The sequence below is a fragment of the Pseudophryne corroboree genome, chromosome 8 (assembly GCF_028390025.1).
Source record: "Pseudophryne corroboree isolate aPseCor3 chromosome 8, aPseCor3.hap2, whole genome shotgun sequence".
Lineage (NCBI taxonomy): Eukaryota > Metazoa > Chordata > Amphibia > Anura > Myobatrachidae > Pseudophryne > Pseudophryne corroboree.
Window position 1 is genome coordinate 306411199 of NC_086451.1, and position 12309 is coordinate 306423507.

General features: G+C 48.2%; 1 protein-coding gene across 3 annotated transcripts in view; it reads left to right on the forward strand.

The window, feature by feature from the left end:
• The window catches only part of TBC1D8B (TBC1 domain family member 8B), a 235323-nt gene that overhangs the window by 45030 nt on the left and 177984 nt on the right, over positions 1-12309 (forward strand). Inside the window, exon 1 of one of the 3 annotated variants that reach the window (XM_063937366.1) lies at positions 11745-11850. The exons of the other annotated variants lie outside the window; for them this stretch is intronic. Coding sequence (XP_063793436.1) covers positions 11760-11850 — 91 coding nt within the window. The 5' untranslated portion in view covers positions 11745-11759. Of the gene's footprint in view, positions 1-11744; positions 11851-12309 lie in introns of those variants that run through there. 3 annotated transcript variants of the gene reach the window in all.

Below are 12309 nucleotides of genomic sequence, written 5' to 3' on the forward strand. Positions count from 1 at the left end.
TTTTTCAAATCGGCCTTGCCAGCTTCTCTTCCGGAAAGGGAGGTAGTGTGTGCTGCAGTACACAAGCTGTGTCAGCAGCAAGTCATTGTCGCGGTACCCCTGTCACAACGGGGGGGAAGGTTTTTATTCAAGCCTGTTCGTGGTCCCGAAGCTGGATGGTTCGGTCAGACCAATTCTGAACTTAAAATCCCTCAATCTGGTTTTAAAAAGGTTCACATTCAAGATGGAATCTCTCCGAGCAGTGATCTCCAGTCTGGAAGGGGGGGATTTTATGGTGTCAGTCGACATAAAGGATGCTTACCTGCAAGTCCCCATTTCTCTAACGTCCTAGAGGATGCTGGGACTCCGTAAGGACCATGGGGTTAGACGGGCTCTGCAGGAGACATGGGCACTTTAAGAAAGACTTTGGATCTGGGTGTTCACTGGCTCCTCCCTCTATGCCCCTCCTCCAGACCTCAGTTTGATACTGTGCCCAGTGGAGATTGGGTGCTTTCAGGGAGCTCTCCCGAGTTTCCTGTGAAAGAAAGCATTTTAGTTAGGTTTTTTATTTTCAGGGAGCCTGCTGGCGACAGACTCCCTGCATCGAGGGACTGAGGAGAGAGAAACAGACCCACTTCTCTGAGTTTCAGGGCTCTGTTTCTTAGGCTGCTGGACACCATTAGCTCCAGGTCTCACCCTCGCCGTCCGTCCCAGAGCCGCGCCGCCGTCCTCCTCGCAGAGCCGGAAGAAAGAAGCCGGGTGAGTATGTGAGGAAAAGACTTCAGAGGCGGCAGAAGACATGATCTTCATAAGAGGTAACGCACAGCAGTGAAGCGGTGCGCCATTGCTCCCATTCACCTCAGACACTTCGGTCACTGTAAGGGTGCAGGGCGCAGGGGGGGCGCCCTGGGCAGCAATAAACACCTCAGGTGGCAAATACACATATATACAGTGCTGGGCACTGTACATGTATAAAAAGAGCCCCCGCCATGTTATTAGTAATTTTGAGCGGGACAGAAGCCCGCCGCCGAGGGGGCGGGGCTTCTCCCTCAGCACTCACCAGCGCCATTTTTTCTCCACAGCACCGCTGAGAGGAAGCTCCCCGGACTCTCCCCTGCTTGACACACTGTGAAAGAGGGTTTTAAAGTAGAGGGGGGGCACATAATTGGCGCATATACATTATACATAAGGTAAACATTCTGTGTTTTTTCCTGGGTCATATAGCGCTGGGGTGTGTGCTGGCATACTCTCTCTCTGTCTCTCCAAAGGGCCTGGTGGGGAACCTGTCTTCAGAAAAGAGCTTCCCTGTGTGTGTGTGGTGTGTCGGTACGCGTGTGTCGACATGTCTGAGGTTGAAGGCTCACCTAAGGAGAAGGGGGAGTGTATGAATATTAGGTCTCCGTCGGCAGCGCCGACACCTGACTGGATGGATATGTGGAATGTTTTAAGTGCTAATGTTAATTTATTGCACAAAAGATTAGGCAAAGCTGAAGCTAGGGTACAGTCAGGGAGTCAACCCATGTCTGTCCCTAAGTCGCCGGGACCTTCGGGCTCTCAGAAGCGCCCACTATCCCAAATAGTTGACACAGATACCGACACGAATTCAGACTCCAGTGTCGACTACGATGATGCAAAATTGCAGCCAAGGGTGGCTAAATGTATTCGATATATGATTATCGCAATTAAAGATGTTTTGCATATTACTGAGGAACCCCCTGTCCCTGACACGAGGGTACACATGTATAAGGGAAAGAAACCTGAGGTCACCTTTCCCTCCTCACATGAGCTGAACGAGTTATGCGAAAAAGCGTGGGAAACTCCAGACAAAAAACTGCAGGTTCCCAAAAGTATTCTAACAGCGTATCCTTTCCGATCACAGGACAGAATACGGTGGGAGGCCTCCCCTAGGGTAGACAAAGCTTTGACACGCTTATCAAAAAAGATAGCGCTCCCGTCCCAAGATACGGCTACCCTCAAGGATCCTGCTGACCGCAAGCAGGAGGTTACCTTGAAGTCCATTTACACTCATTCTGGTACGTTGCTCAGGCCGGCAATTGCGTCGGCCTGGGTTTGTAGTGTTGTAGCAGCATGGACAGATTCTTTATCAGCGGATATTGAGACCCTTGATAAGGATACCATTTTAATGACCCTAGGGCATATAAAAGATGCTGTCTTATATATGAGGGATGCTCAGAGACATTAGTTTACTGGGTTCCAGAATAAACGCTATGTCCATTTCTGCTAGGCGTGTCTTATGGACCCGACAGTGGACGGGGGATGCCGACTCAGAGGCATATGGAGTTTTTGCCGTACAAGGGTGAGGAATTGTTTGGAGAAGGCCTCTCGGACCTCGTCTCCACAGCTACGGCAGGTAAATCGAATTTTTTGCCTTATGTTCCCTCACAATCTAAGAAAGCACCTCATTATCAAATGCAGTCCTTTCGTTCAAATAAAAGCAAAAGAGTACGTGGATCGTCCTTTCTTGCCAGGGGTAAGGGCAGAGGAAAAAAGCTGCACAACACAGCTAGTTCCCAGGAACAGAAGTCCTACCCGGCCTCTGCAAAATCCAATGCATGACGCTGGGGCTCCCCTGAGGGAGTCCGCTCCAGTGGGGGCACGTCTTCGACTTTTCAGCCACATCTGGGTTCAATCACAGGTGGATCCCTGGGCAATGAAAATTGTTTCCCAGGGATACAGGCTGGAATTCGAAGAGGTGCCTCCTCGCCGGTTTTTCAGATCGACGCTACCAACTTCTCCCCTGGAAAGGGAGATAGTGTTACAGGCGATTCAAAAATTGTGTCTTCAACAGGTGGTGGCCGAGGTTCCCCTGCTTCAGAGGGGGAAGGGGTACTACTCAACCCTGTTTGTGGTCCCGAAACCGGACGGTTCGGTCATACCCATTTTGAATTTAAAATCCCTGAACCTTTACTTAAAACGGTTCAAGTTCAAGATGGAATCGCTCAGAGCGGTCATCGCCAGCCAGGAAGGGGGGGATTTTATGGTATCGCTGGACATAAAGGATGTATACCTGCATGTTCCCATATATCCTCCTCATCGGGCGTACCTGAGATTTGCGATACAGGATTGTCATTACCAATTTCAGACGTTGCCGTTTGGGCTTTCACGGCCCCGAGAATTTTCACCAAGGTAATGGCGGAAATGATGGTATTCCTGCGAAAGCAGGGTGTCACAATTATCCCGTACTTGGACGATCTCCTCATAAAAGCGAGATCACGGGAGAAGTTGCAGAACAGCGTATCCCTTTCACTGAAGGTGTTACAGCGACACGGCTGGATTCTCAATATTCCAAAGTCGCAGCTGGATCCTACGACACGCCTGTCCTTCTTGGGCATGATTCTGGACACAGACCAGAAAAGGGTTTTTCTTCCGGAAGAAAAAGCGCAGGAACTCATGACTCTAGTCAAGAACCTGTTGAAGCCGAAACAAGTGTCAGTGCATCATTGCACTCAAGTCCTGGGAAAAATGGTGGCGACATACGAAGCCATTCCCTTCGGCAGGTTCCATGCACGGACTTTCCAGTGGGACATATTGGACAAATGGTCCGGGTCACATCTGCACATGCATCAGCGGATCACCCTGTCCCCCAGGGCCAGGGTTTCTCTCCTGTGGTGGCTGCAGAGTGCTCACCTTCTAGAGGGCCGCAGGTTCGGCATTCAGGATTGGATCCTGGTGACCACAGACGCGAGCCTCCGCGGTTGGGGAGCAGTCATACAGGGAAGAAATTTCCAAGGCCTTTGGTCAAGTCAAGAGACTTATCTTCACATCAACATCCTGGAACTGAGGGCCATATTCAACGCCCTACGTCAAGCGGAGACCTTACTTCGCGACCGACCGGTGCTGATTTAGTCGGACAACGTCACCGCAGTAGCTCATGTAAACCGCCAAGGCGGCACAAGGAGAAGAGTGGCGATGGCGGAAGCCACCTGAATTCTTCGCTGGGCGGAGAATCATGTAAGTGCACTGTCAGCAGTGTTCATTCCGGGAGTGGACAACTGGGAAGCAGACTTCCTCAGCCGACACGACCTGCATCCAGGAGAGTGGGGACTTCATCAGGAAGTCTTCGCACAGATTGCAGGTCGGTGGGGATTGCCCCAAATAGACATGATGGCGTCCCGTCTCAACAAAAAGCTACAAAGGTATTGCGCCAGGTCAAGAGATCCTCAGGTGGTAGCTGTGGACGCCCTAGTGACACCGTGGGTGTTCCAGTCGGTCTATGTATTTCCTCCTCTTCCTCTCATACCCAAGGTGTTGAGAATAATAAGAAAAAGAGGAGTGCGGACAATACTCATTGTTCCGGATTGGCCACGAAGGACCTGCTATCCGGATCTGCAGGAAATGCTCACAGAAGATCCGTGGCCTCTTCCTGTAAAACAGGACCTGTTGCAACAGGGTCCCTGTCTGTTCCAAGACTTACCGCGGCTGCGTTTGACTGCATGGCGGTTGAACGCCGGATCCTAGCGGAAAAAAGTATTCCGGATGAGGTCATTCCTACGCTAATACAGGCTAGGAAGGGCGTGACATCTAAACATTATCACCGGATATGGCGAAAATATGTTTCTTGGTGCGAGGCCAGGAATGCTCCTACGGAAGAATTCCATCTAGGCCGTTCTTCACTTCCTACAGACTGGAGTGAATTTGGGCCTAAAGTTAGGCTCCATTAAAGTTCAGATTTCGGCCTTATCCATTTTCTTTCAAAAGGAATTGGCCTCTCTGCCTGAAGTACAGACTTTTGTGAAGGGAGTACTGCATATTCAGCCTCCTTTTGTGCCTCCGGTGGCGCCTTGGGACCTTAACGTGATGTTAAGTTTTCTTAAGTCACATTGGTTTGAACCACTTCAAACAGTGGAGTTGAAATATCTCACTTGGAAGGTGGTCATGTTGTTAGCCTTGGCTTCGGCTAGGCGAGTTTCGGAATTGGCGGCTTTATCACATAAAAGCCCCTATCTGGTTTTCCATATGGATAGAGCGGAATTGCGGACCCGTCCTCAATTCCTACCTAAGGTGGTCTCATCCTTTCATATGAACCAACCTATTGTCGTACCTGTGGCTACACGGGACTTGGAGGATTCCGAGTTCCTTGATTTGGTCAGGGCTTTGAAGATTTACGTGGCCAGAACGGCTAGGATCAGAAAAACAGAAGCACTATTTGTCCTATATGCAGCCAACAAGGTTGGCGGCCCTGCTTCAAAGCAGACTATTGCTCGCTGGATCTGTAACACGATTCAGCAGGCGCATTCTACGGCAGGATTGCCGTTACCAAAATCGGTTAAGGCCCATTCCACTAGGAAGGTGGGCTCGTCTTGGGCGGCTGCCCGAGGGGTCTCGGCACTACAGCTGTGCCGAGCTGCTACTTGGTCGGGGTCAAACACCTTTGCAAAGTTCTATAAATTTGATACCCTGGCTGAGGAGGACCTCTTGTTTGCTCAGTCGGTGCTGCAGAGTCATCCACACTCTCCCGCCCGTTTGGGAGCTTTGGTATAATCCCCATGGTCCTTACGGAGTCCCAGCATCCTCTAGGACGTTAGAGAAAATAAGATTTTAAACCTACCGGTAAATCTTTTTCTCGTAGTCCGTAGAGGATGCTGGGCGCCGTCCCAAGTGCGGACTATTTCTGCAAGACTTGTATATAGTTGTTGCTTTCATAAGGGTTAGGTTATAGTTTCGTCGGTTATGGACCGATGATATGTTGTTGTTCATACTGTTAACTAGATTGTATATCACAGGTTATACGGTGTGGCTGGTATGAATCTTGCCCTTAGATTAATTAAAATCCTTTCCTCGTACTGTCCGTCTACTCTGGGCACAGTTTCTCTAACTGTGGTCTGGAGGAGGGGCATAGAGGGAGGAACCAGTGCAGACCCAGATCCAAAGTCTTTCTTTCTTAAAGTGCCCATGTCTCCTGCGGAGCCCGTCTATCCCCATGGTCCTTACGGAGTCCCAGCATCCTCTACGGACTACGAGAAAAAGATTTACCGGTAGGTTTAAAATCTTAATATATCCTCCTCATTAGGCGTACCTGAGGTTCGCTGTTCAGGATTGTCATTACCAGTTTCAGACGTTGCCGTTTGGTCTTTCCACGGCCCCGAGGAAGCACGGGTCACAATTATCCTGTACTTGGACGATCTCCTGATAAAGGCGAGATCAAAGGAGCAGTTGCTGAAAAACGTTGCACTCTCCCTGACGGTTCTGCAGCAACATGGCTGGCTCCTACATTTGCCAAAGTCACAGTTGATTCCGACAACACGGCTATCGTTCTTGGGCATGATTCTGGACACGGAAATGCCAGAGTTTTTCAGTGGGACCTGTTGGACAAGTGGTCCGGGTCCCATCTACACATGCACAGGAAGATATGCCTATCTCCCAGGGCCAGGATTTCTCTCCTGTAGTGGCTCCAAAGTTCTCACCTCCTAGAGGGTCGCAGGCTCGGGATCCAAGATTGGATCCTGGTGACCACGGATGCGAGTCTCCGAGGTTGGGGAGCGGTCACACAGGGGGAAAATTTCCAGGGAAAATGGTCGAGCCAAGAAGCTTGTCTACACATAAAAATTCTGGAATTACGGGCCATTTACAACGGCCTGGTTCAAGCGGAACATCTGCTTCGCGGCCTACCCGTCCTGATTCAGTCGGACAACATAACAGCGGTGGCGCACATAAACCGCCAAGGCGGAACAAGGAGCAGAGCTGCGATGGCGGAGACCATAAGGATTCTTCGCTGGGCGGAAAAACATGCAAGCGCTCTGTCAGCGGTCTTCGTTCCAGGCGTGGACAACTGGGAAGCAGACTTCCTCAGCAGACACGATCTCCATCCAGGAGAGTGGGGTCTTCATCAAGAGGTCTTTGCAGAAGTGACGAGTCGTTGAGGACTTCCTCAAATAGACATGATGGCGTCTCGCCTCAACAAGAAGCTTCAGACGTATTGTTCCAGGTCAAGGGACCCTCAAGCGATAGCAGTGGACGCACTGGTGACACCGTGGGTGTTTCAGTCGGTCTATGTGTTCCCTCCACTTCCACTCATCCCAAAGGTGATAAGGATCATAAGAAGAACAGGGGTTCAGGCGATACTCGTTGTTCCAGATTGGCCACAGAGGGCCTGGTATCCGGATCGTCAGTAATTACTCATAGGAGATCCCTGGCCTCTTCCTCTAAGAGAGGATCTGTTACAGCAGGGGCCGTGCGTGTTCCAGGACTTACCTTGGTTGCGTTTGACGGCATGGCGGTTGAACGCTAAATCTTAGCTCGGAAGGGTATTCCCGGAGAGGTCATCCCCACTCTACTGAAAGCTAGAAAGGAGGTAACGGCGAAGCATTACCACCGTATTTGGAGAAAATATGTGTCTTGGTGCGAATCCAAGAAACCCCCTACGGAAGAATTTCAGCTGGGTCGATTTCTCCATTTTTTGCAAGCTGGTGTGGAGGAGGGCCTAAAGTTAGGACCTATTAAAGTGCAGATTTCGGCCTTATCAATTTTCTTTCAAAGGGAATTTGCCTCACTTCCAGAAGTACAGACTTCCGTGAAGGGCGTGCTGCACAGCCAACCTCCATTTGTGCCCCCAGTGGCACCATGGGACCTTAACGTGGTGTTACAGTTCCTTACGTCACATTGGTTTGAACCTTTACAAAAGGTTGAGCTGAAATTTCTCACTTGGAAAGTGGTCCTGCTATTGGCCTTGGCATCCGCGAGGCGGGTGTCGGAATTGGCGACTTTGTCTCACAAAAGCCCCTATTTGGTTTTCCATGTGGATAGAGCGGAATTGAGGACTTGTCAACAATTCCTCCCTAAGGAGTTTTCTTCATTTCACATGAACCAACCTATTGTAGTTCCTGTGGCTTCTGAAGCCTTGGGTGATTCAAAGTCTCTCGATGTGGTCAGAGCTTTGAAAATGTATGTAGCCAGAACGGCTCGTATCAGGAAAACTGAGGCGCTGTTTGTCCTGTATGCTTCCAACAAGATTGGGGCTCCTGCTTCTAAGCCGACTTGCACGCTTGATTTGTAATACGATTCAGCATGCTCATTCTACGACTTGTTTGCCGCTACCGAAAGCGGTAAAGGCCCATTCCACTAGGAAGGTGGGCTCGTCTTGGGCAGCTGCCAGGGGTGTCTCGGCGTTACAACTTTGCCGAGCAGCTACTTGGTCGGGTTCAAACACTTTTGCAAAATTCTTCAAGTTTGATACCCTGGCTGATGAGGACCTCATGTTTGCTCAATCGGTGCTGCAGAGTCATCCGCACTCTCCCGCCCGGTCTGGAGCTTTGGTACAATCCCCATGGTCCTTTTGGAGTCCCCAGCATCCTCTAGGACGAATGAGAAAATAGGATTTTAATACCTACCGGTAAATCCTTTTCTCTTAGTCCGTAGAGGATGCTGGGCGCACGTCCCAGTGCGGACTCTATCTGCAGTACTTGATGTTAGTTATTGCTTTGGTTACACAAAGGTTGTGTTTTGGTTCAGCCTGTGGCTGATTTTTTGGGGTTCATGCTGTTAACTGGTTAGTTGAATGCCATGTTGTACGGTGTGTTGTGGTGTGGACTGGTATGTGTCTTACCCTTGGTTAACAAAAATCCTTTCCTCGAAATGTCCGTCTCCCTGGGCACAGTTCCTATAACTGAGGTCTGGAGGAGGGGCATAGATGGAGGAGCCAGTTCACACCCATTTAAAGTCTTAAAGTGCCCATGTCTCCTGCGGATCCAGTCTATACCCCCTGGTCCTTTTGGAGTCCCCAGCATCCTCTACGGACTAAGAGAAAAGGATTTACCGGTAGGAATTAAAATCCTATTTTTTTACATACTTTTCTTGAAAATGTAAAGCAGTAGATGTCACAGATATCTCCTGCTCAGATTTCAGTCCCGATCTGGCCCGCTATTCCTATCACTATGAGGAGTTAAACTTATCAAGCTCTGAAAATACTAGAAGGAAGAGAGTCTACAACAAACATTTATATTTTATAACTATCCATGTATACCAGTTAATGTCTAGCCTGAGAGTTATCAGTAATTAATAATAATATTAATTACCTGTCTTTGGCGGTTCTACTCTATCTTCACTATATTCCTTGTAGCAAAGATGACCTCACAGAAGACCAGAGATGTAGTTTGCTTCGCTGTTCGACCTCACATTTTCAACCATGAAGAAGGCCCACCAGAAAAATATAAGAGGCGTGTGTATGTTCCTGATATACATGCATATTTACAATGATTATTTCTTGATATTTTGTCACAAAAAATGCAGTGCTGTACACAAGTAATTTATATTAGCACCTGCCCCATAGGAGCTTACAGTCTAACACACAAACAATCTGACACACACACACACACACACACACACACACACACACACACACACACACACACACATACACAAACAAATTCACATTGTGTTGCATTCATATCTCATTGCACCTGCCCCTGTTGGCAGGGTGAATTCGCACTATAACAGCTAGATTTTTGGAACAGCAATCTTAAACTATAACAAATGTGACAATGGTATAATCACAAATGCCAAATCTAACACTAATTTATGCAATGCTGTACCTAGACTATGTTGTTTAAGTTAGTTCTTGCTCCATTGGAACTTACGGTTTAAAGTTCCTAAAAGACGCGTAGATTAACTAAGCCACTTCAACAGCGATATCAGGTCCCTGGCGTTTCTAGCATCCCTGGCGATTTCTCAGCATTCGTCGTGGTCACAGCATCCATGGTGGTTCCAGGTCCATGTAGCCCTGGTGGTTCTAGCCTGAACAGCGATAACAGGTCCCTTTGTACCTGGCGGTTCTAGTTTCCCGTGCGACTTAAGGTCCCAGCATTCGTGGTGGTTCCAGGTCCCTGTTTCCCTGGCAGTTCTAGCCTCAATAGTGATACCTGGTCCCTTTTGTCCCTGGCAGCTCCAGTATCCCCTGCTATTTTAGGTTCCAGCATTCGTGGTGGTCCCAACATCCATGGTGGTTCCAGATCCCTGTCTCCCTGGCGGTTGTAGCCTCTAGCATACAGATGTGTCCTCTTACATCCTTGCTGCAATCACTCTAAATAGCGCTTCAAGTCATGCTATGACGTGGTGTTACTCGGTAGCACCGTTCATATTTTGTGTGATTTTATTTTGCAAAAATATGTTTTAGATGCAATGGAATGCAATATGACGCACTAGCAGCTTCTGCTGATTAAAATTTTATGCAGCATGCCCATATTCTGTGTGTAATTGCGGCTGTATCTGCATCGGAACTGCCACATTAGTGTTTTCCAGGAAACCACTGTAGCATAACCGTTTGCATGCAAATACATTTGCAGTCACACACAGAATATAGGCATGCTGCATACCATTTTAATCAGCAGAAGCTGCATGTGTAGCCTATTGCAACTAAGACGCATTTTCACAAAATAAAATAGCAAAAAATAAGATGCTCGGCATTATTGAATCATGTGGCACTCACGCGTAGTGGTTAACGCAACTTATAGCGCACAGAGCAAAGATGTAAAAAGACACATTTGTACGTGGCGGTTCCAGGTCCGTGTATCCTTGGCGGTTCTAGCGTCAACAGCGATATCAGGTCCAATTGTCCCCGGCGTTTCCAGCATCCCCTGCAGTTTTAGGCCCCATCATCTGTGGTGATTCCAGATCCCTGAATCCCTGGCTATTTTAATCTCAACAGTGATATCAGGTCCCTTTGTCCCCTGGTGGTTCCAGCATCTTCTACGACTTTAGGTCCCAGCATTTGACACTGCAGGTGTTTGCAGTCCATGCATCCCTGGTGGTTCCAGCCTCAACAGCAAACTCAGGCTCCTGCATTCCCATTGATCCTACTCCACAAGAATTCTCACACACACACTGGATTTAGTAAGCCACAGTTTCTTGCAGTCCCTGGATCCTCAGTGGATGCAGCATCTATGGCCATAGTAGGGCCCTGTATCCCCGTTGGACCTAACACACAAGCATGAGAACCGCCTAATACAAAAGCTTTCACTCACACACTCTATTACATTTACTAAGCCTCAGCAGTTCCAGCATCCATGGCGATTTAATGTCCTTTCATAACTGTCAGTCCCAGTATTCACGATGGTTCCAGGTTCCAGCATCCATGGCTATGTTACTTTGCTGCATGTCCAGCAGTTCCAGTATCTCCTGCGGTTTCAGGTCCCAGCATCCTCTGCACTTAGGGGTCCGTTTATTATCACTTCATTTTAACAAAAGTCCCTAACCCTATGAGGACCTAAACTTAACAAGCTCTGAAAATACTATAAGGAATAAACTCTATAGCAAACATACATAGTATATAAATATCCATGTATACCAGGACATATTACCACTAGAGATGAGCGGATTCGGTTTTACTCGGTTCTCAAAACCGAATCTTATTGGCTATCCAAAACACGTGACATCCGTGAGCCAATAAGATTCGGTTTTGAGAACCGAGTAAAACCGAATCCGCTCATCTCTAATTACCACGCCTCTGCAGCTCTAGAGCTAATATCTAGCCTGAAAGTTATCAGAAAGTAATAGTAATATTAATTACCTGTCTTGGGTCTGCTCTTGCTGAGGTTCATCTTTTTTTCCTGACTTGACTCCTACAGAAGTGGATGGCTGAATATGTACAAGTGGGGAGACGTATGATATGAGATCCAGCTCACATCGGTCTGCAGCTGAAGTCTGAGTTGCAGTATCTTCTTCAGCACGTGCTATGTTGTAATGATGATCTCACAATAGTAACTGACGCTGACCTCACAATAGTCCACAGATGTAGCAGCTTGGCTGCTGACCTCATATTTTCAATCATGGAGGTGGCCCACCTGAAAATATTTAGATGCATGAACATTTTAATTTCTATAGCATCTCCAATATATGCAGTGCTGTACGGGAGAACAGGTATGGGTCATTGGGTCGACAGTCATTAGGTCGACCACTATTGGTCAACATGCATTAGGTCGACAGGGTTGCTAGGTTGACATGGTCATTAGGTCATTAGGTCAACATGGTCTAGGTCGACATGACAAAATGTCGACATGAGATTTAAAAAAAAAAATGTGGTGTAGTTTTCTTCGTAGAGTAACCGGGAACCCCAATTAGTGCACCGTGTCCCCTCGCATGGCTCGCTATGCTTTGGGCAAGGTGCCCCGCACCGCTACCGCGGCACTCGGCATAGGTTACCGTTCCCAATTGTAGTCCACGTGGATCGTAAAGTATGAAAAAGCACAAAAAATTAATTTTAAAAACAAACAAACTCATGTCAACCTAGAACATGTCAACCTAATGACCATCTTGGCCTAGCAACCTGTCGACCTAATGCATGTCGACCAATAATGGTCGACCTAATGACCGTAACCC